Here is a 24104-nt window from a genome sequence, read left to right as displayed (position 1 = left end):
GAAAAAAAAGTGTTACTTACCATTACATGACAACGTGACATCAGCCAATAGTTCCGATTTGAATAAATTAGAAAATGTCATTGCTAAGTTTGACGAATAGCTATTCCATTTTAAACAGAATTGTTGTTGCGGGTCCATTTTGTCCAAAGTTAAAATTCTTACGCCGTCGCTACTGTCAAAATTTACAAATTCTCCAAAATTTCGCGAAATTCCGTGCTTTTATTTTACGACAATTTAGTACGCAATTTCTTAGATCTTCTATTCGTGTTGTAGTTTGTAATTCCTAATGAAAAAACAACTACTCAGAAGATCTATATATGCGATTCGTTATTTTGTATGCACTTGGAAAATTAAATTGCACATCGAGTCCCCGTGAAGCCAATGTATTCCGCCAAAAAGTTGGACCCTGTAACAAATTTGGAAAAAATGGAAACTATCAAAACTCTACAGTATACAATAAGTAACTTAAATAAAATTTTAGTATCATATCATATCATGCCTAGTACTATAATCGCTGCAATAGGAAATGTCGTCCACTGAAATCCCACTTACCCCGTTCATATTCAACATTGCGTGTCAAAATAAATAAATCATACGGAAAAAAGGAAAAGAAATTACAACCGTTTTGCAAATTTACACACAAAGGCAGCCACCATTCTTAAGGTTTGATTGAGCTTTATAAATTTAATTTTACGTGACGCGTGAATCATTTGAAAGTTTCATTCTATATATCTTTCAACTCTAAGAATCCCATCTTCGAGTTTTTAAATACATTCTGCTATTGAAACTTATGATTATATCATCATTTCGCAATGCTTGAATTAGACTTACGTTTCCTCAGGAAGTCTGATCGAACAAAGAAAATTCCACTTTCAGAGTAGCAACAAAAGCCAAGGGAAAGCCATGAAGAAACTCTAGGTAGAAATTTTAGCCCCGAAGGACCTCTGAACCTCTTGTTGGCGGTAATGAATATAATGTACCTATTGCTTCTGATGATGAAGTAGAACAAATTAGTAAATTTTCAAAAACGGCATTCGCGCTAATGGTATTCTTAGGAACATAGACATTAATGGTAACATATCAATTAATGGTAAGTGAATGGATTAACAAGCAAACTTTCATTTTTGGAGTTGCGGCAATATTTTTAGTTACTGGAAATAGAGACCTTTCGACTATTAGCAAGGAGGAAAATAAACATTTACACACAAATTAATATTATAATTCATTGTTTTCATTGTTTTTAATCGAATGCCTGAATAATTTCCTATCCTTTTTTTAAATTCATCTTATCAAATAGATGCGAACAATACATTGTACATAGTACATATATGTAATGAGGTGTGCTAAACTTAGTGTTATACAACTACTTTCTGCAATAGAGTTTATAAAACCCAGAAACCAACAGCTTCCGCCCCCACAGAATCTATAGTTTCCTTGCTTTCGAAAGCATTCTATCGTTCCTAGAATTATTGTTTGTAAGTTCTCTTTGATGTCTCTAATTTGTTCTTTTGTGCTCAAGGCATGAACCGAGGATGAAATTGTTCCTTTCATATTGAATATCAAACGGCATCAGTTTCATACTTTTAAAACAATCTAGCTAAAAGTACCAAATATCTCAAGGCAGAATAAATATGGCAGTGAAAACCGCTGAAATTATAAACTAAGATAATATTGTAAAATAAAATATCATTAAGCGGTTCGTTATCACAATGAAATACGAAATTTCTACATTAAGAAAAAACAACCCCAAACACATATCGCCATATTTGAATGCTTAAAAGTCGCAAGAGGAGGGGGCATGTATATATTTGTCGCTATAAGTGTGATTTATGCGAAGCCAAGTATCGTTGTCATATGTCGATCGCTATTTAGTACTAACCAACTTTAAGAGTTGATTATGGTCACCTTGAGGTGGCATCCATAATCTGCTAGATTTGTAGATGTCGAGATCAATCTTTTGGTATCATCCATAGCATTGCTGATCATAAAATACGCGATCTGATCGCAAAATCTGGGAGAAAAAGTTTAGTTGTTCAGAGTGGAAGAGATGTGTTTCGAAACTGAACCCTTTCACTTACTATGTAGCCAATAATAGATCGACAATTCTAAAATCGATCGGCAATTCTTTATTTCACCAAAACTGTGTAAACACAAAACCTTATTAAAATCGTCTGTCTGTCCGTCACACGCATTTTTCTCGGAGGCAGTTATAACGGTTGACACCAAATTTGGCTCGTCTTGATTGATTACGACATGTTGGTTGGTGGTAGGGCTAATCTGTATGGAATGGAGCCATCGTTGTTTCGACTGGCCATTTGGTCACTTTCCATCGACTTCGATGTTCAGACTAATCTTGGCAAGTAATTTCTCGTCAGCGTGAAAGACATATCCATACCGCCCTTCGATACGAATTGATTGAGAGGCCGGCTCTCGATTTCATTGGACCGGATTCAAATCCCGATTAGTCATGGATATTCTTAATCGCCTTTGTGTTGCGTTACTATAAACTTATCAGTTCCACAGCGTTAAATGTAATGATAATGGAACTGAAATATCTATACTCACAGAAGAGCGAACCTGAAACATACTTCATGGTAAAACTGAGAACAATTTCCCCTAGGGTTCTTGCAAACCAAAAAGAGGAATCGTTGGATGGAATTATATGTATTTTGTATCAACTATCACACCAAAAGTTCTCTTCGTCCTAATTTGATTTTATTTTGTTTAAAGGTCCACTAAATGAATACAATTACCCGAGAAAAAGACATTTTTTTGTTGCCTCATTACAATTCAATCTTTTGAACAATAACAATTGGCAATGGATATTGGATATGAATCTATTTCACTTCTTAATTTCAGAGAATAAATGGCTATGTTTATAAAGTAAGATTAAAAACAATCCAATCGGACGCCAAGATACACCTACTCTGTAGTCACTCCTTTTGACACTTGTTATCAAACCGAATAGCTTTTGGGAGACAGAATCAAGCACGCATGACCACTTGATTTTCTAAAATAAATTCATGTGTTAATCGAAACTCCCAGCATTCATCCTTATACCTCAAGATGATTTTTCTTCCGTTAAGGGGTATATGAGTCGTAAAATTCCCAGAATTGAAGACCGCAAGGAGTGAACTGATCAAAAGAAAACAGGATAGGCAAAAAACAGTTTACTTTTTTGCAATTTTTTCCCTTGTTCTGTTGGACATCAATATGCTTCTGTGCAATCTCATCGTGTTCATCGGAAAAAGACAACCTTGTCCGAGCATTTCATATAACCTACACATCTGATATTAGGGATCTGCACACGTTCGAATTCGTTATAATTCAGAGTGTTTTATTTAAATGACATTAGGCCCGTCCTATTTGCAAGGATGTTTGTCCATACATCCGCTATCAATGAATTCTCGCTTGTAAGCTAGATTTTTGGTATAGTAACCATAAGATAACGGGATATATAAAAATCCCGATTCTATAAAAGTCATAGATGTCTTTAGACTGTGTTTACTGTAAAGATGTCCACTAAATTTTTGTGAAGACTGACTGCGACTATTGCACCGCATGCCTATTCGCCACAAACGAAAAAATCGATGTAGGATGCATTTTTCTTAGAATTTGGCTAATCGAGGGAATTCTTATAATTTGATGTTTCGCTACAAATATCGTCCGGTACATGCATAAATAAAGCATAGGTGATGCGTCGGCCTGCAAATCACACGGCCGCCTAAAAAGTCGCAAGCAATTCCTGGGAAAAAGGTGAAGCTGATGTTAGCGCTGCTGTTATTGCACACGAATTCGCTTTTTATTCATATCAAATTATCAGTGCTACATCAACCTAAGTCAAATTTACTTTGCATGGAACGTCTTTATATCTGATGACAAGCGAGATGATTTTTTCAATTGATTCATAAGTCAATGCATTTAGCTAACGAATCGAATTTCTCTGAAATGATTTGCAGTAATAGCTAAGGATGTTTCTGCAAATTGCAAACGAATTCAAGCTGCGTGTATTCTCTGAGCAGAGCCACGAACCTCTGGTTCATTTCAATCGTTAGTACAGTTAAGAATTGTTCACTAAGTGGTAGATGGTTGTTTGAACACCAGGATACTTTCTAATTGCTTCTTTGTGGATTGTCAAATCTTCTTTGGATAAGAAATGAACAACTTTGATTTTAAAATAGTAAATGAAAGGTTACGAGTCACTGTAAATAGCTACTTTTGTTTTATTAATATAGCCAACGACTTTATGCCCTCACGTTACGGTTTATCGATGCACTCTAGGCGAAATTCTTGTGCATTCACGGCTAAACGATGTGCTACGACGGATCAAGTTTCAGATGTTAGTGAAATACGAAGGGGCATCAGTGCGAGAGTAGAGCACGTTCTTACTGGCGTTAGTTTGAAGGATAAAAGTGAAATTGCCATTTAAAAAGTTGCCTAATTGTAGTGGCATAATTATCTTAGAAATGTTTGACACTTCAAGCAGAAATTGATTGTAAACAGATATAAATATATAAGTGATTTGCTTACTTTTAAGCTGTACATACGTACTCAACTGGATACATATAAACGCGTCACAGTACATTTTTATTGTAAAGCGATACTTCTGGTTTTCGTTCCGATTCATTTCGGCTCAAATTAGACCCTTTTTCAAATGAATGTAAACAATAACAGAAGTTTTACTAAACGAAAACTAGACGATGACATGTCCAAGGAAGTTGTGACGTCACACATTTGCCCCCCTACTTTGAAACCCGCCCATAGTTATAGATATTTGAGATTGTCTATAAAAGGATAATATATTATAGCATGAACCTACTTGACATCCATCGTCTTCCACGTCTTTTCAAGATGATACTTTAGGAAGTAGTGCCACGTTAGAAGCGCTATTTTTATTTTCATGTCCTTCCTATTCTAAAAATTATTTTTTGTTTGCACTTTTAAAAAATCCTGTGCGCTATTTGGATTTGTTTGTGAAAACAACTGTTCCAATTATCAATGATTTTTCGTTAGAAAAAATTACACCCTTTTACTTCAAAGCAACATTTTTGAATGTTATGTTGTAAGTTTTCCAAAAATAGTCAACCACTTTGCCTAAAATATAAACCACATAATTTAAACGTATGTGGTTCTCGTCCTCAACGCAATCAATCACATCAAAATATAAAATTTTACAACAAAATGGTTAAAAAAATCAAACTGATTTTGCAATGCATTCCTTGAACCGCTCACAGTGTATACAAAAATTTTAACTAATTACTAACATTGCAAAATTAACAAAAAAAAAATTATTTTGTAATTCAATTCAATTCATGTAAACAGAAACGACCTTGTTCTTTAGGCCAAAGATTGGGAAACTTCCTTGAGGGAAAACCAAAAATGTTAAAGATTTCCGCTTGCCGTCACAACACTTTGATATTTCTGTATTTTGAGTAAATCCTTGCGACTTCACTCTACAATGCACACTTAACATTGTAGAACCTGACCCATGCTGAGTCAATCTATCAAGGGGGATCATCTGTAGAATCGCACTTATGCAATACCAAATATTGTGAACGCGAATCTGCCAAAAGTTAGATCGGCCGCAAACGCTCGCACAAAGACTCTTAAGGAATCACCTATAAGAATAGGTGAAAGTTTGATCCCAAACCTTCTTTACTCCCGGTTTGTTCCAATTTGTTATCTATCACTATAGTATTCATTGTCTGAACGCCAAACTAATGCACCTAACATTTTTTCGCTCCTCAACTGGAAACCTGGAGAAGTACGTCCTATTTCAAAGCTAGAATCGCACTTTCCACCTTGACCTCGCTAAAAGAGGAGCAGTACTATTAACCAATGATTAACTTCATTTCGATCATGTCAATATTTGCTTATGACTTTCCAAGCTGCTTCTACACCTTCTTATTAAGCTGCTCTTGAATTTCCTTGCAAATTGTCCTTGTCAAAGCCAAAGATTTTTCTTCGGTGTCAAATTCATAATAATTTTGAGATTATTTGGCAACTTCTAATATTCATATTGGGCCAAAGATAAAGCCGACGATTGGACATACCTTTTGTAAATACACCACCTTAATTAGATTCGTTACAATATTCAACCACGAAAAATCCACAGTATAAACTGCCTCGCGACTTTCACATATGCGAAAATGCATTAAAAAAAAGTCTGATCACCTTGACCCAATTGGTGACATTGTTAACATGATGGACAAATACTTCCCCCGACCAGACAAACGGTTATACATATGTATATCTTCACCGACTTACCGAAAAATTGTGAGATGCAGACGGATCAAAGTAATAAAATTATCATATGTATCAAGTCCCATTTTGAATTAATCAATGGTAAATATACCGATTGCATTTCTGGAGCTTCTCCGCTTTTCACTGAGTTATTCGAACGGAGGCATCATACGTGACGCAATAAAAAAAATATTGAGCTGTGGAACTCCATCCCGCCTACAGCATCTGCATTCGATGATCTTACGCAATCTTCAATATCATGCGCACTAACACAAAACACACTCAGATGCAAATGTTCCGGAATTCAAAGGTTCGGTTTATTCAATAGGTACGGACATTCATACATACATATGGATAACACATGCGTGCATTCTATACGGAAAATCAACGATCGGCACTATTGCCAAAGTACATACTATGTAACTTCAAAGTTTCTCAGGGACTCCTATGGTGCCAGCTTCTAGATATATTTATACACTATTTCGGCTAAGGTGACGTCATTTTATCGTCTATCTAATCATTTCGAAGGGCAATCCTATGAAATGTAAGGTTACATGTGTAGGTATTGAGGCGAAAAGCGAAACCGTCTGTTCCACTGCTCGAAAGCCAATTGAATATTCAAAAGTCACAACACAGCCAATTCTCTTCGTAGCCCTTCAAGTTGAAACGTAAATTCATGAATCTGACTATGCGTTCCAAGACGCATGATATTTCGTCAAATAAAAACTATGCCAAATATACTTGACCTAAAAACTAGCTGTGCACACCATTTTAATGTGACGAAAGGAAAATGTTTTACTGCACTTTTTAAAAGAGACGACAGCCGTCGTGAATTTTGTTGAAAATTACCAAAATGGAATAGAGGAGGCCAGAAAACCGCCATATGTAGCGCGCTACAAATATACGCACGTATGCGTACGATTCGCTTTTAGTTTCCGATGACAATCATTCCACCAAGCGCCAAGCTTTGCCAGTGAACCCCTCATTATCATATTTTCCAGCCACACAGTTTATTTTAAAGTTATGTCCAACGCAGCCGTTGCAAGCGCACTTTTCTGTAATATTGTGTTTGCACGGCACAAGCGTGTGTGCGAGGCATGCATACGCACTACATGTGGGCAAACTATATGCAGACATTTCGCAACTCATCCCATTGGTAGTTCCGCATTACATACTGTTACTATATTTTTAGCCGTGACTGGACAAGTTTAGTTCCTGGTAGCCAATTGCGACCGGGATTGCATGCGGAAACTGTAAATGTTCATACATATCCATAAACGCATATTGAGAATTCGTACATGCGATACAAAACAAATTGCAATTTGTATTGGATCATCGTGGCATGCATTTGCGTTTATGTGGCAGACGAGCAAATGATTCCTAAAGATAGTAAATGATGCAATTTAAATGAGAACATTAATGCTACCATCCATCCCTGAAGGTTTCCTTGGGCTGCACTAACTGCTAGATATAAGTCTTGCAACCTACGAGCGGTGCTGTGAAAACCTTGTTTCTTTTCTTTCTTACATTACTTCCTATTTCCTAAAATTGTTATGAGTTTTCCCTGCTACATATCGGGGTGGCAACTTACTTTAAATTATCTTAAGAAATTGATGAGTTTTTACAGACTAGTGGATAGAATTCTAGGCGTGAAGGAAAAAATTAAAAGTGAAATTACGTTCAGTATCTTTGACTCCGTTGCAAAATCAGCGACGTCACGACAAACTTCAACCTCGACTTAAATACCGACAAGTTTCTAATAAAATTTCTATAAGTTATGTAATGTAATGTACGCCAGCCTTGACTAAAGAAAAGTTATCATTATCAGGAAAGCAGATACTACCAGAAATAAGAACGATTTCGGCATCGTATATCCCACCACGAAAGAAACTGCACGCCCTATTTTAGTTCAGTGATGGATATTAACAGTAGATTTCTCAACCACGATAACAAGGCAGCCACTTTTTGCAAAAGGAGCCGTTTACTACCTCTAATGGATAAAATGAAAATGAGTATTGGGAAGAGAGGATGACATCGCTGATTGCATTTGCTTGCTGGATCAACGCGTTCTTTCCATTTGCATTAATGTTGAGAGAGAGAACGTATCATTAGCGTATCTGGAATTCGATGTGCACGTAAACAGCGCTAAATCCGTGGAAGTGCACCATCAAGATGAAATTTTTCCACACGCTCAAGCATAACGCACTATTCGACACGTAAGGAGTTATGGTAACCATATATGCATTCACATAACTATGTCTTCGTCTATCCTGCTGGATAACATCAAGATGATTTTCTGTTTCTGGTTAACTTCTTTTGATAATGTTGCTGACGCGATTTCATAATTTTAAAACTAATATTAGTTTTTAGTTTTTAAATTAAAAGAAAACTAAAACCAAAATAAAACAAGTTTTTATCCCAACTTCATTTATTATGTCCAGAAGCGAAGGTCACCCGTTCAGCAGAAGATCAACAATAGTTCTCACTTTCCACAACGGACAACCCTACGCCTACTCAAAACCCCATCCCAATCAAGATCCTGCAATATGCCGATAACCTCATAATATATATATCTTTACAAAAAACTCGTCTGAAGACATATTTGACATGTTCTATCGATGCTTCACTAACTGGAAACTAACCCTTAATCTCCAAAAACCTCAAACAACTTCCTTTTGAAGCAAAGCCATGAAAATAATACCAAAAATGGTTTCCAACTTAAAATCAATCTCTATCTTAAAGTCTACAGCGGCCAATATTCCCATTCGCAATGTCTCACCATCCAAGCAAAACGCCATCCGTTGTTTTTGCTCTAAAAGTAGGCCTCAGTTCCGGCAATCGCGTCTTCATCTGAATGAAATTTCTTTTCCTGGAGTATCTTTTTGAGGTCTACAAATGACTCGTGAAATGGCACATATGAGTGGCGTCCACTGTCCCTTAGTAGGATAGAATCATTGTTATAAAAGCGTACCTGTTTAGCAAAATAACATTCTATTCCTAGCAAATGACCAGCCCATCAATAGAGTCTCTCCAATGTCCGAAATAACGGTGTAATTAAGTTGTCGAAACCTGTTTTTGAGCAACAGAAAACCTTTGATCGATACGGTAACGCCTTAATACATTGATACTTTCAATGTAAAAAAAAGCTGCTTACAACTGAAGAGATTTAAGTGCTTTCCACATCAGGCGTTCAGCGCAGACATTGTGGATTGGATTATCCACAATTCCAACCTATTTCTGTCAGCAGACGGTATTTCAATAAATTTCGGAAGACGAAATGGCATTACCATAGTTTTTTTTTACTAAGGGGAGGAAACCGTAGTTCCACCTTTTCATCCATGATCGTGGCCAGGATTGATGTCCGGAACAGGGGACCGGGATTGTGAATCCCAATAACGCACCGCCGAGTTTGTTGCTTAAAATCAAGGGATACTGATATATTCTTAACAGGAGAATAAGAAACGAAATAATCCATAGGTCCTAATTTAACCGGGCACAAAAACTGCTTGAATAACATGGTAATAACATATTGTTCGCATTTTTGCATCCTCTATTGTTGGATTCAATACAAATTGAGTAACATCTATTAGATCATGCGAAGTTAAAATATAACGTTTCATCTTTCGCGTATAGAAATTAAAACTTCATAATAACATTAGAAACTCTTATTCAGTAGCCGCTCGAAAATTAAAATTCTCAGAAATTAGAAAAGCTTGAAAATTAGAGCATACAATTTATTTACATGTCCCGCTCTGAAATTGAATAAACGGTTCTAATTACAAAGCTTATAATTTTGTTTTCTGTTTGAAAAGTTTTTTCTCATGCTTTACTTCCCCTTTTTCCTATATTTTCTTTTGATAGGATAGATGAATGTGATTACCCACTAAATGTTGGACTCCCGTAACGACGATTCGCCGGACAATCAACTAAATACTTCCTCGTCATCATACAACTAGCCTCTACCGTTTAAAACATTACTTCTGACTAGCTCTCCCGCTCTCTTGCCTCAAGGACCCTGCAAGTCAGGGAATTCCTTTCACCAAATGGAAGAGAGTTGTGTAGTTTAAAAAACCTCCTACCATCTACTCGGGTCCATCTGTCAATGCTCGACAGCAACCTTTTGATAATTGTTATTCGGAGAGAACTATCATCTACCTGCGTAAAGTTGCTGACGAATCATACTACACTTTCCACAAGAAAAAAAGGTGATCGGCGTCGTCCACTAACTAATTGCATAACACACAGTCAAAGCATCGTGGCTTCCCAATCTTCGGCACCATGCCATGCCCAAAGCTCCCCGTCTCTGTATTTCAGCAGGGTGCTATTGATTTTGAGGCTATGATCATCGATATAGAAAGCGGGGTGAGGATTCCATTTTTAGTGAAGATGACCACTTCCCCTTCTTCCACCGCAAGACTGAAACTATGAACCGTCATCGATTCGCTTATTCGTCGCATCAATATGCCAAGTGTGCTTCGCGCCTGTTCAACAGTACGTGTAACAAGTGCTAGAACGTCATCCACATAATCGACCACGCACGATTTTCCTGGCGTGCCGAATCTTAGCAGACTATCGTAGAAAGCGTTACAGCGATCCGGTCCTGGGATGGAAACCTGTTCTACTCCGAGAAGAATGAATGAATTTTATAGTTCACCTAGGATATGTTACATGGCCGTCTTACAGTAATATCCACTGGGGATCTCCCTACTTTAACGCCGAAGTGCCTAGGGAATAAATCCCCGCTGACTTGTGCCTCTTCGAGAATTTTCCAGGCCACTTCAAGCATCGGTATGTAGACAATGGCACACGGTCTTCTTTGCCTTAGCTACAACGAAAATACCTCAATTCAGGTAAGCGTTGAATGCACCAACTCAGGCCGATGGTTGTCCTGGCGACTTCTCATTTTTCATAGAAAGGTAGTTCATGGTGCAAAGTGCGCAACCTTCGGCGCCTTCCATCAAACAGGGATGAAGGTCTGTCAGGGTTGGGTACCCCCCTTGGAGTGGAAGTCCCGCAGGCTTCCGTTACCAGTTTCATAACCGAATTTGCGACAGTGCCACCTTTAGCCCCACCGCCATTCTTCTTTTTCTTCAGCCTTTGTCCCGTTCACAGGCGGGGTCGGCTGGTTTAGCCCCACCGCCATTGACATACAAAATGTTGGAGACAAAGTCAAAAGCTTGTCTGGAAAAGCTAGCAAAAGGCAATCTAAAATAAATTATTTCTTCACTTCCTAATCTTTGTGATACTCATTATATTATACATTATAATTATAAGTTCTTTCAATATGGTATTACCACTCAGCACACAGCATAGATTTCCAATACCAGAAGTTGATTTTACAGATACAAGGGATGGAAATCCAAATTCTAGATGTTACCATGGAATGAATAGAAACATATTTTCGACCTTAGAAGCTAATTATTTCATTGCCTCGGTGAAAAATGTTTATCTTTTGAATCTGTCATACTCCCATGCAGGGCTTTTAAGAGTTTTAATGGAATTGAAATATCTTTAGTTAAGCAGGTTTAGGGGCTAGAACCGAATATTTTGGTAAATATCTCTAGGTGTGATATAAGAGGCAGTTAATAAATATTACCGGGCATATACCGCAAAGATACATATGTATTTCTACCACCTAGGATATGTATCGTCCTCCTAGCCACGATTTCATCGTCATAGGAAATGACGTCAGATGAAAATGATGCTTACACTTAGAGATGCAAAAATCTACTTCACTACGGTGCGAAGATACCTATCATACACAAATTTCCCCATGAAAATGCGTGATCTCAGAGTAAAAAGGTTTCTTTCTTAATTCTTTCTTTGTTCGTTTTCATAAGAAGCATCGTTCTGCTCAATGCGTTTTACCTGCAGGTAAACTGGCAGGGGTTCTATTATGTTTTCGGCATTGAATTTATTCGAATCCAATCCCAGTGAATGTATGTATGTAAGCTGTATGCATAGCTTCTTATATTCCTCCTTCTTTGTTTTATTCTTTGTGTTGTTTCCGTGTTGCATTCAATGCGCACTCTTTTTTATTCCCCAAACTTTGCGTGATTACCCTTCGCATCCATGACGCACTTGACGTATTTCCTCTTCATTGGATCTTTTATGGCTTTTCTCTACGATGGAATTTACTCGTAAACGTGATAATAATCAAAGCTCGTGCATTCGCCTGCAACTATGTGGTTCCGTTATAATTGTACATGTATTTTACCCTTGTAATGCGAACGCATATGTATGTAATAACTATCTTTCTAGATATCTTTTACAAGCGATTTCACTGAAGCGCATTCTATACACGGGTCCATACATCAAGACATTTCGTATCTGAAATTGCAATTAATTTTAGAATCATGAAATTGTACTTATTTTCGAATAAGTACGGATTGGAGCTAAATTAACCGACACGTGAAAAGTAATAGTATAACTGGTCTGCCTGACTGAAAAAAAAACTTTTCCTTATGCATGGCACCTAAAAATGACTTTTGTATAAATTTATGTTTCATGTGGGAGTGTGACGTAAACTCGAACGACAATTATCTCATTTAGATCGTAAGCTTACTGTTTTATATTAGTCGCCTAGATGCGCATCTTATTCATTACCTTGTCCTGCAAAATTATGGAAATTTTTAAAGTGGGCAGTACAGAGTTCATACAATGTGAGGTATCATTCAAGCTTGATATAACTAACACGTCTGTGGACCGTTTTAATAACATCATTGCACTACTCATTATGCACCACTCATTATCAAAACTAGGAATCTTCACGAAAATCTTGATACTCATTAAGTGTACAGCAAGTATGCATTTTCCGAGTTTATTGTCAAAATTAAACTCGACTCGAATGTTTTAGCCATGAGTTGAATGTATTGTGAACTTCAACGCCACTGCTAGATTGAGTTAAAAAACCGACGAGGTTGAAGTCCACACGTGTTGGAAATGTTGACTCTAATTTGGCCATGGTTTGGCAGTAGAGTTCCATTCCAGCGCGCATTGCCTCCGGGCAGGTATCGGTAGTAGAGTCGTGAGTTACATTGCCACGGTCAAGTTCATTCGATACCTGAATAATTGAACTTACGTTAATCATGTAAGCGAGTGGAAACTGCATTTGTCGATGGGATTGAACGGCCACATGGGCAGACCATTTCACCTTATAAATTGATATGTAACAGGAGGCATTTTTGAAGCTAAAACACAACACTTTCTGTTAAATAACTAGTGACAGTGCAAATTCAGTGCACTAATTCCACGTATACAATGTGAGCAAAAGAAGATTGAGATATTGATTAGTCATGATCAACAAAAAACATGTATTTAGCTTTAGTTCCTTCCCTCATATTTTTGTACTTCACGATATATATGCATATTTTTGAAATTTCTTTGCTTGCATTTCATTGTTTTTGCACTAATATTTGCCGTTTGTTGCATTGTTAGTCCGTTCTCACCTCCTACATGTACATATTCTACGTCTCTTTGGCGGCAAATGTAGTGGGTTTCTTGGTTACCCAAGATATAAAAACAAGCTCAGCAAGTTTTCTCTATCTATACCTGTGGCGGAACGGCCGTTCTCATTTCCGACAAATTCCTCGTCACCCAAATCCACCCACCTCCCAACACCTTCAGATCCATGGAAATCTCACTGGTCTCCTTCGAATCCCAATCAACCTCGGTCTTCGTTGCCTCCGTTTACTGCCCCAACCAATCCCTCGACACCCAAGACTTTCTCCGCATCAAATCCTTCTGCGCGTCCCTACACCGCTCTCCCGGTAAACAATTTTCCATTATCATAGGTGGAGACCTCAATGCCAGACACCCGTCCTGGTTCGATGCACGGTCGAACCACAACGGGGATCAGCTCCACCTGTTTCTCACAACCTCAAATCCAAATATCAACCTAGCCCATTTCAGTCCGGCACTCCCGACCTTCAATAAATCACACTACCATTCCTACCTAGACCACTTCCTGATCAGCAGTAACCTGACGGTCATTCCCAACCCGAACACCTTCCCCTTCCTCGAAACGGTCCCCGGCATCAGCGATCACGATGCCGTAATCCTAAAAATAAGACTTCCCAACAGAGTCGTTCGGTCCACCCCACCCTCAGTTCCTGACTTCCAGCGTGCAAACTGGAAACACATCAACCTTGCCCTCAAGTCCAAACTTCAACCTCTACTACTCCCATCCAACTGTACAGTTCCTAACGACTCCATAGACCTGACAGTTCGCCAATACACCGAAGCAGTTCGGCAAGTATGCGACGAACTGATCCCTTCCCGTCCCTTAAATTACCGCAACCTAATCACCCTTCCCGATGATATCCTATCCGACATCCAATATAAAAAGACCCTCAGACGGAGATTATTTAGGAATAGATACTCTCCGCAATCCTCTCACCTCCTCACAGAAATCCGCGAATTGGACAAGTCCATTCGCGAACGAATCCTCACCCTGTACACCCAATATCTCCACAACCGCCTCTCCAACACTGAGCTAAACCCTGGCACATACAGGGAACTCAGAAAAACCTGCCCGCGTTTGGGCAAATCTGTCCAACAAAACGCGATCCTTCCCCAAAACATCCCGCCCACAGAAAAGGTCAAAGTTCTCGCCGACCACTTCCTGCAAGCCCACCACTGCACCCTCCACTTCCGTGAACCAAGTTTTGATAACGAGGTAAACGGAAAGATCTCCCAACTCCTAACCAATCCTTCCTACCTCAGTCCCCAACCCACACAAAACCCCTTCAACCATGCTCTCGCCGATCCAAGTCAGCGAGAGAATATCCCCCCCATCCACTTTGTCAGTCCAGACTCGGTCAAGGCGGCCATCGCCGCCTCCAAAAACAAGAAATCAGTCGGGCTTGACAAAATCCCATCCATCGTCCTTAAGAAATGCGCCCCAAGCATCGCCCCCATTATGTCCTCCATCATCAACCACTGCCTTATCAACGCCCACTTCCCAACAGATTGGAAGAGTGCTCGAATTGTTCCTATCCCCAAGAAAAACCAAAACCCACTAAATCCCGATAGCTACAGGCCTATCTCAATCCTCTCTTCCTCCGCCAAGATTTTCGAGCGGATCATCAAAGTCTCTATCGACGAGCACTGTGACTCCAATCATTCCATCCCACAATTCCAATTCGCTAACCGTCCCAAACATTCAGTCGAGCATGCGCTGCTCGTACTCAAATCGGACGTCCTTCTCGGTCTCAACCGGAACGCTCCGACCATAGCCTGTCTCCTCGACATAAAGAAGGCTTTCGACTCCGTATGGCAATACGGTCTCGCATACAAGCTTTCTGAAGTCCTCCAGTTCCATCCGCACCTCTGTAAGCTAATCCTTAGCTTTCTTGATGGGCGGAAATCCCAAGTCCAACTCCGAGAACACCTCTCCTCCCCATATTCTAGCCCGGCTGGCATCCCTCAGGGGTCAGTCCTCTCCGCCACCCTCTTTTCCCTGTTTACCGCAGACCTTCCCAAACCAACTCCACACCCAAATCCAATCCGAATCCTTCAATACGCGGATGATCTCATCCTCTACACCTCCACCAGAAACATCCCTGCCGGGGAAGCCCGCCTGAATTCCTATTTGGACGAGCTCTACCGGTACTTCACCCGCTGGAAACTGTCCCTGAACCCACAAAAATGCGAAACCATCGTATTCCATGGTACCGCTAAGATGACGCCGAAAATGAGAAACGACATTTCATCCCTATCCCTGAAAATCCACAACGACACCATCCCAACCGTCAAGGAAGTCACCTACCTTGGGGTGACAATCAACTCCCGCCTATCCCACGTCCCACATATCACGAAGGCACTGAACCGTGCAACAGGTGCCTTCAAATCTCTCTACCCAATCCTAAAATACACCAGCCCAACTCCTCAGAAAGTCAAGCTGTTTTGCTATAAACAGCTTATCCGTCCCCTCCTCGTTTTCGGCTTCATCTTCTGGTCCGACACTTCCCCTCACCAAATGGAACGAATCCGCCTCAAAGAGCGCAGAATCCTCCGCCATTGTACAAACATCTATAAGAACGAAGACCGCTCCAAATACATCTCCAACCAGATCCTCTACGACTCCTCTCAAACACCCCGCATTGACGCCGTCCTAGCCCGTCATGCCCTCAAATTCCTGGAAAAATCCTGATCACACCCAAATACACTCATCTCCCAGGCCATGCAGATCGAGATCGTCGAAGAGAATCTTCTACGAACTCATCTGTTCCCACAAATCCTCTTATCTCTCCAGGCCCGTAACCTTCTTTTCGACCCCGGCGGTAGAGTAATCTTCTACAACGGTAGCTACTCCTCATCCCAGTTTACTAAACCTACCCATCCTTAGCGCCACTCCTAGCTTCCTTTCCCAAACCCCTCCCGCATGCCCCCCATCCCAACCCACATCCTAATTCCTTCCCCGCCCGCCCGCTTTTATAAAAAAGTCAACTAATGGAGGTTTTTTTCGACTTTTCCTCCAGATATCATGATATGTATTTTTTCACTTATTCTTTAGCGATAAGTTAGTTTAAGCCATAGATTTTACCTTAGATTAAGCTAGGCTGTTAAGGTAGTACTTAAGTTAGGTTAATTTAGCATTGTATTTTTATAGGTTAGAATAAAAATTGTTGTTTCTCGAAATTGTTGTTTCTCTTTTCTCTATCTATACAGACCGACATATTTATTAGATTGGAATGGGCTTTTTTTCTTAAAGTTCGTTATTAATTTAATTAATAAAATTAAAATTCTTGCAAATGAACGTTTAAGCTGTAACAAAATCGGCAGAATTGTTTGTCAAGTAAAAAATTTAAATTGTGCGAGCTCCAATCATGATATACTGAATCAAAACTTTCAAAACGAAAGGAACTTGGTAAGCAATACTAAATTGATTGCCCCTACCCTATCCCTCAATGGCAAAACCCCTTTTTTTATGAAAGGAAGATTCTCTGTGAAACTTGGCCTGATCACCAATGCCAAATACTTTCAACAATATCAACATTCTGCGTGAAAAACCAACCCTAGTCACCTTATATTTACACGAACGAACGAAATCGTCTTCTGCCGCATCGAAAGGGCAAAGGGAAGTACTTTTAGGGTTTAATGCCTACCAAAAAAAGAAGCAAGTTGCACGTGATTTCTAATACTACGAAATAAATTTCTTCCTTATTGTTTATTATGAAAATGCAAACATAAAGTGTTTCACTTTGAGGTTAATGTAACTTATCAGCATGTTCTTTAAATCTGCAAAAGGTCTTTGACCCACAAGTTATAGCTTGCTATAAGTTTCTTTCTTTGGAGATAGCAGCTTCTGATTAACGTGGGGTGCTGCTCACTTCCTCAGGACTTTTTATAAAATCTTCACGTCTGAGATTTGATCTTCTGAGGGGCATAGAGCTGATCCAATTCGCTGACGACACTCTTATGTTTTCACAACAAGCCACCTAAAGCAATCGAAGACTGCATGGTAGGTCCTCGCAACATTTGTACCTTTAGGAAGAAATGTAAATACACAGTACCCAAATCTATCCACAAAAGCGCGAAAGGCTTCAAGCTCAACATCGAAAACACAACAGTGAGCAACTTATGCACCCCAACTTGAGCTCAATAAGACCCGATTCGTCGCAGCAAACAAAGTCGATAGATTAAAATTGGAGCGAACCTATAAGGCCCATTGTACTTGTATGTTATTCAATCGCCAGTGAATTTTAAGCCCTATGCAGATGTAGAACAGAAGTAAGTATAATTCCAAGCAGAGATAAAACTTCTCCAAAAATGGAGAAGTTTGTTTATCAAATTTTTATTTCTGGCAACCCACCGAAAATACTTGTAGCCTCATATTGTGCTGCTGGATGATAACACCTTAAAATTTCCATAATTTTCTACGTCTTTCATTCAGCTTATAAGACTGATGCTGGTAATAGAGATAAGGATTACTTGTAAAGAATGCGTGGAATAGTTCATAGAGGAAGATTCACTTGAATATCCAGGAAAAGAGCACCTTCTTGTTCATCAATCCCGACTTTCAGGTGTCCCTTTCCTCGATCGTTTTGTTTTATTTTCGAGACTATCAGACATGATGGTTTTCTCAGAAACGGATGTACCGATCGACACTATTAAACAAAAAGATTTTTACACAACACCAAAACTAATGCATTGCAAATATGGGTACTACGTAATCGGAGGTAACTTAAGAATACGGCGAGTTTTTAGTAAAAAAAAAAACACTTTCAATTAGCTGGGACACAGGTAAATGTAAAATATATTTAAACACTTTCTTAATTGGGAAAATGTGAATAGTATAATAGCATAGCATTATCTCTAGCGGAGTACCGGCAAGAATGAACTCACCATGAGAACGGATGTTTTATACTGTATATTGGAATACGTCGACTTGGGACAGTAATTGGTCCCATAAAATAATAAATAATGAAATAACTTAAGTCGAAGTGTCCTAAGTTAAGGTGAGTTATACAAATAAATTCATTTCATATCTCAAGTTTCTCCGTTTCCTACATTTATTTTATTCATTTCCAAATTTGACTTCTATGATTTCCCTAACTTTTAGTTATTTTTTTTAATTCGAGCAAATCAACTAATTTCTTATTCTGTTTCAATACGGCTTTTACTTATACTTCCATATGAAATTGTAAATAAAAGAATATACAAAATTTGAAAGAAAGAATAGTAATTCAGTCTCGTCAGTTTTGATTAAATAAATAAATACCATAAAATATTCTTCTAGTTCTATGCGTACAGCTACATTATTTCATCTTAATACAGTTACTTATTTTCTCATCATATATTAGTATTCTTCCAGGAGAATAAAGTTGAAAGGAATAAGGACGAACCTTTTCCCATCCTTTACTGAAAGCACAGAACCTTGCCAAAAGTTTAATGAGAAACATCTAGCAATAATTTTGGCCACAGCACACAACCCCGAAAATCTCCTCAAAAAAAGCACAGTAGTCAAGGGCACGGAAAATGTAAATAGTATAATTTCGAAAAGAATCTTCTTAAGTTGAAAGATGAGTTCAAAGACACTTAGGGAACAAATCTTAAATTATAGATAATAAACAAAAGTGAATGGAATGTCAAAAGTATTACAGAATGACAAAGAAAACTGTTGAAATTCGAAATGTAATTATTATTTAGAAATTATATATTATATAGAAATTATATACACACAACACTATAAAACTAGCATATTCACCCGATTCATTTAGTAATTTATATACTGGAATCAATGTACGTACCTGTAAATAGAAAACAATTGAATAATTAAACAATTTGATTAATCGTAATTTATTTATATGTAGTCCATATGCAATATACTTTAACTATTTATTGTAAATTCCATAATAGAAGAGTATAAAACAGTACAAGCATCAATAAAAAATGCTCAATGGTTACAATTATAACATTTTCTCAATTAAAGTAAACTTTTCGTCATTTTTTCATTATTGGTTATCAGTATCACGTTTGTCAATGTTGTATACGAAGCACAATAACAAATTGCAAACAACAGCTAGCAATTTCCCAGTATCAACACACACTGTTATCTTAATTTGCGAACATAACAATAGATGATATAGAACATATTCTTCCGACAATTGTAATGTTTTCAAGTCCTGAATTGTCATTGTATTTTGAACGCATATTATTTATTATAATCATGTGAATGAGATTCAAGCCTATGATCGTGCTAGAGTGCTAGAGAAGAGTTAATTTTGCATTTTCTTGTTCACATTACACACCAGGTAAACGATTCTGTCCTTTCACATAACCCTTCTTTGAATGTTTTAATTTCTTCTGTACAATTCCAAACCAAACCAATCAGTTAGAAATGTATATCCAAGTTTAAAACAAAGATTGAATGTAGAATATAACAAACATATCTTTTGGTTTGCACAAAAACTTCGTAAAAATCAGATCTCCATTACCATTCCCAATTGAGTTTGCTCCTAATCTATCCCTAGACGGACAGCAAACGAAGCACAGACTCATGGAACGAGTATGATAAGGAATTATGATATAGGGAAAAATTCTGCACCAGGAAATGTTGGAAAAGGACTTGGTAACGTGCACATATACGATGACTTGACGTCCACTCTCCTCGTTAAAACATAAAAAAGAGCTCCAACAAAAACTTTCAATTGAATAGAAGTTAACGTTTATTTATCGTACTCATAGTCCACTTGAAATTTTGTCATCGTCAAGACTCATACGGACCCGATTTTCAGAAATCCAAAGCTAGTCATGTAGAGTTGATTTCGAAGCAGAAAAAAATAGTCCGGAAGGAACACCCCGGTCTGTTTCAATACATTTGGTAAATGGTAGTAGCTATAGGGTAAAGCAAATCCCCAACTCAAATTTATTTTTTCAACAAAACATGATGGTTCTGTCAAGGTAGTAAGAGAAGGGAGTTTGTCCTGAATATAACGATTAGCAATCGCATCACACCTCTCCGAGAAGCACGCTAGCCATCGTAGGAAATAAATTGACATAAATATTATAGTTATTTGGAAACTATCATCTACTCACTCTTATCACTGAAAATGAACTTGAAGAGAAGAAATATCCTGCAGGCAAAGAATGTGTGATTCGACTTAAAAATATTTGTCAAAATTTATTAAAACCCATCACAAAGTAGCCCCTCAATAACCTTTTTAATTTCGGAGAGTTCGGACTCCAGAACCTGGTAGAAATAAAAACAGGATTCCACTGAATTGAACGCTAGTGTCAATTTACGCAATTGTTAAATTATGTGGTCTAGTCTACTTTTGAAGTTCCGTTTTCAGAAGGACAATTCAGTCAATTTTCAACTATATATATTTTAGCTGCGTATCACGATGCTATGGTTGATTAGGAACATCCTTGAGTATTTCGATTAAATTGGTAAATACTTCCCCAAACATTCTGTGCTGAGGGTAAAACCTTATCTACCCTAGAACACATCATATATATGTTTAGATGGATTGATTTACGTGTACATATATTCACGTATGGAGTGCGCAGGTTGACGTCCATTTTAAACACATTTTATACCCCCTGTATTGGACAGTAAGCAAATTTTTGTTGATTTTATCTTCCACGTCCATCTCCGTTTGTCTGGACTATGCACATTTAGCATTCGATACATTAATGAATAAATGGATTTTTTTAGTTCAACGAGGAAGATACAGAGAAAAGCTATCCTAATAAACGAAAATAGATACCTGACATTTGGTCATCCGTCATTTAGTAAATAGTAGGATATCAATTGCTGATATAAAAAACACGAACAAAATGAAATTTGGGGCTTTGAAAGCATTCATATGTTTTGGAATATGTTACAGTAATTCATCTGTGCATGATATCTTCACAAGAAAACCAACTAAAACTTTTGCTTGGCAGGATTAAAATCTGCAAATTTATTTCTTTTCTTCAATGTATTGAAACAAAATTTTAAGAAGCTTGGATTTCTTCCACATTTTTTTATGTACAAATTTTCCTATATTCCTTCCCCCACTTAACTATAAATTCACCATTTACTATAAATTATGCAAATACATGAAGATACGAATTGCCTACTAATTTGAACCCCTAATTGTGATTACCTAACCCTGTAATCACTGAAAGTATAGCGATACATGCAAAAAATAGCATAATTAGTATTTTTTGGGGCACTAATGAATCCGTTCTGAATTTGAAGACATTCTTAAAGCACTACTGCCAGCACCAGTTAAATGACAACAACAATTTCAAATATAGCTTCCATAGAAGGTAAAACAACTCCTACTCTAAAAAATATTCTTCTGGCCACAGTGATTTTGTATGACGTACATTCAAACGGTGAAAAATCATGGATATTTTATAATTACAATACAATCTCCTCGGAATGCTCTACGGAAAGATATGTCCTACTTCTCTTTATACTTCTTATCCATATTTTTGCATCGCTCCAATACTACGTCAACACGATGTTATGTTCACAATCCTTTCCCCTCTCTTTCGTGGAACTACTAAAGCTTTCACTCAAAATAAGATACTAGATACACTACTCGCATCACCTAAACCATGTCGGTTGTCAGTTCAAGTATTGGGAGAAACAAGGACTTCATCAACTTCTCTTCTCTGAAAATGCCGAAGTAAAAACGCATCCACAAACACAGCTACGGAGCCGCGACATCCTCACCCAACTGCCCACATACTTGCTTTTCAGGTCCACTAGGGGAGGAGGAAGTCAAGGTTTGCGACGGAACTTTCACTTTTACTTCGATTCTGCAGGAAAAATCATTCAATAAATATAAATTTTGCAGCTCACGCTAAAAGTTTCCACCGTTTCCCATCTCCCAAAATACATTGGAAAAATTTCACAGTGTGGGTGCCTTACCTTCGCCCAACTCAACCCCACGCAATTCATCCATTCGACAGAAAGTGAAAACGTTCTGAGCAAAGGGGGAACTTTCCAGGAAAACTTTCGCTGCAACTTCCAGAGACGAGATGTGGACAATAATCATGGGGAAAGCTCCCTGCCAACGTATATACTGAAAGTGAAAGCGGAAACATAGAAACCTTGGAATTTTCCCATTCGTTCAGGTTTAAGGACTTGTACGGCTGTAATGGTATTTGCAAGTAGTTGTAATATTATCATGTGCATGCTCGCAAAAGTTTATATTATGTACTATATTGCTTTCACTTTCACCTCTACTTTCGCTTTCAGTCGCATTTGCAGTTTAAGTTTACAATGACAACAGAATAAGGGAGGAAGTAGATGGAATGGGAGTGTGAAATGAAAGGGTGCAAACGTACAATACTCGTAAATCTCCGCAGCATATAATTCTAGTTTGCAGATATGGATGTATGCTTCGTAATTAGTGCGGGTATGCGCGCGGGTGGTATGGCAAAAAAGAACACTGAAAATTTGAATTAGAATTTCACTGAAAGTTGTTCTCATAACTAAGGTAGCTAAGAAGAAAACGAACGAGCCCTATAAAATCAATGCATCCCGAATGAAACAAACAAGATATTCCAACAGCAGAATATCTAAAGTATCTGCCTCAGTTACAATGCAATACGACTAAAAATCTACATAGTCGAAGCAATTCTCACAAGTAACACAAGGAGTAGACCTACCACGTCCAACACTAATTATTGAGTTAAAAGATAGAGTGGTAATCAGGTTTTTCAAAATGCATTTCTTATTGACAGAGACTAGTGTTAAGCATTATAATTCAAATGTAAGCAACGCATCACTTCCCTTATTTCATTCAGATCTCCCTGCACGTGCTGCCCCTCAGAAGCAGAAAAAATCAAAATTTGAATGCATTTTCATTTAATAAGATAGGGCGCAAAATGTCCTTCACAAAAGAACGACTGCCATCAATGTAGGAACGCAATCACGAGGGAAAAGAGCTTTGTGCGTATGCATTTCGAATTACTATCGATCCAAAAATCCGGAACAATGATGCGGTCCTCCCAAAAACAAAATTTATTCGACAAACTAGAACACTCACCACCTCATCCTCGTCCTTTCCCTACTCTTCAGCAATTGTAGGGTAGCGATGTGCAACCCCTGTGCGCGTTTGGCGAAAATTCCGCATTTGGTGCAGGCCTTATCGGTAGTTGTAAATACGTTCGATGTACTTCCACAATTTCAGGCTCGCATCGCCCTATCTCTTTCATTGCTAAGAAACCAGTTTGCCATTTTATAGATATTAAAATCGGCCGTCCTTGTATGCATTACGGGCTTATCACCATATAGCGCAGGGTGTGTAGACTACACGCAACTTCTACCATTCGTTGTGCGTGCAATAGCTTCTTCCTAGATGTGCAGGATACGATAGATAGCATTCAGGGTCTTCAGTTGGAAAATGTACGCA

At 38.2% G+C, this 24104-nt stretch overlaps 1 protein-coding gene and 1 long non-coding RNA gene across 6 annotated transcripts in view; one reads left to right on the top strand and one right to left on the bottom strand.

The window, feature by feature from the left end:
* LOC119658453 (zinc finger protein chinmo) overlaps window positions 1-24104 on the bottom strand; it is a 93547-nt gene that overhangs the window by 35649 nt on the left and 33794 nt on the right. For all 5 annotated transcript variants that reach the window (XM_038065983.1, XM_038065903.1, XM_038066206.1 and 2 more), the window contains one exon: window positions 21-406. In XM_038065983.1, the coding sequence (XP_037921911.1) occupies window positions 21-138 (118 nt within the window). In that variant the 5' untranslated portion in view covers window positions 139-406. The remainder of the gene's footprint in view (window positions 1-20; window positions 407-24104) is intronic.
* On the top strand, window positions 323-1129 carry LOC119658700. Its single transcript, XR_005250275.1, has 3 exons — window positions 323-460; window positions 524-663; window positions 877-1129. It is a non-coding gene; the product is annotated as an uncharacterized LOC119658700 (long non-coding RNA).

Source organism: Hermetia illucens, chromosome 1 (genome assembly GCF_905115235.1).
Source record: "Hermetia illucens chromosome 1, iHerIll2.2.curated.20191125, whole genome shotgun sequence".
Classification (NCBI taxonomy): Eukaryota; Metazoa; Arthropoda; class Insecta; order Diptera; family Stratiomyidae; genus Hermetia; species Hermetia illucens.
The sequence above is the reverse complement of the archived record's forward strand: the minus strand, read 5'-3'. Positions and strand labels throughout refer to the sequence as shown.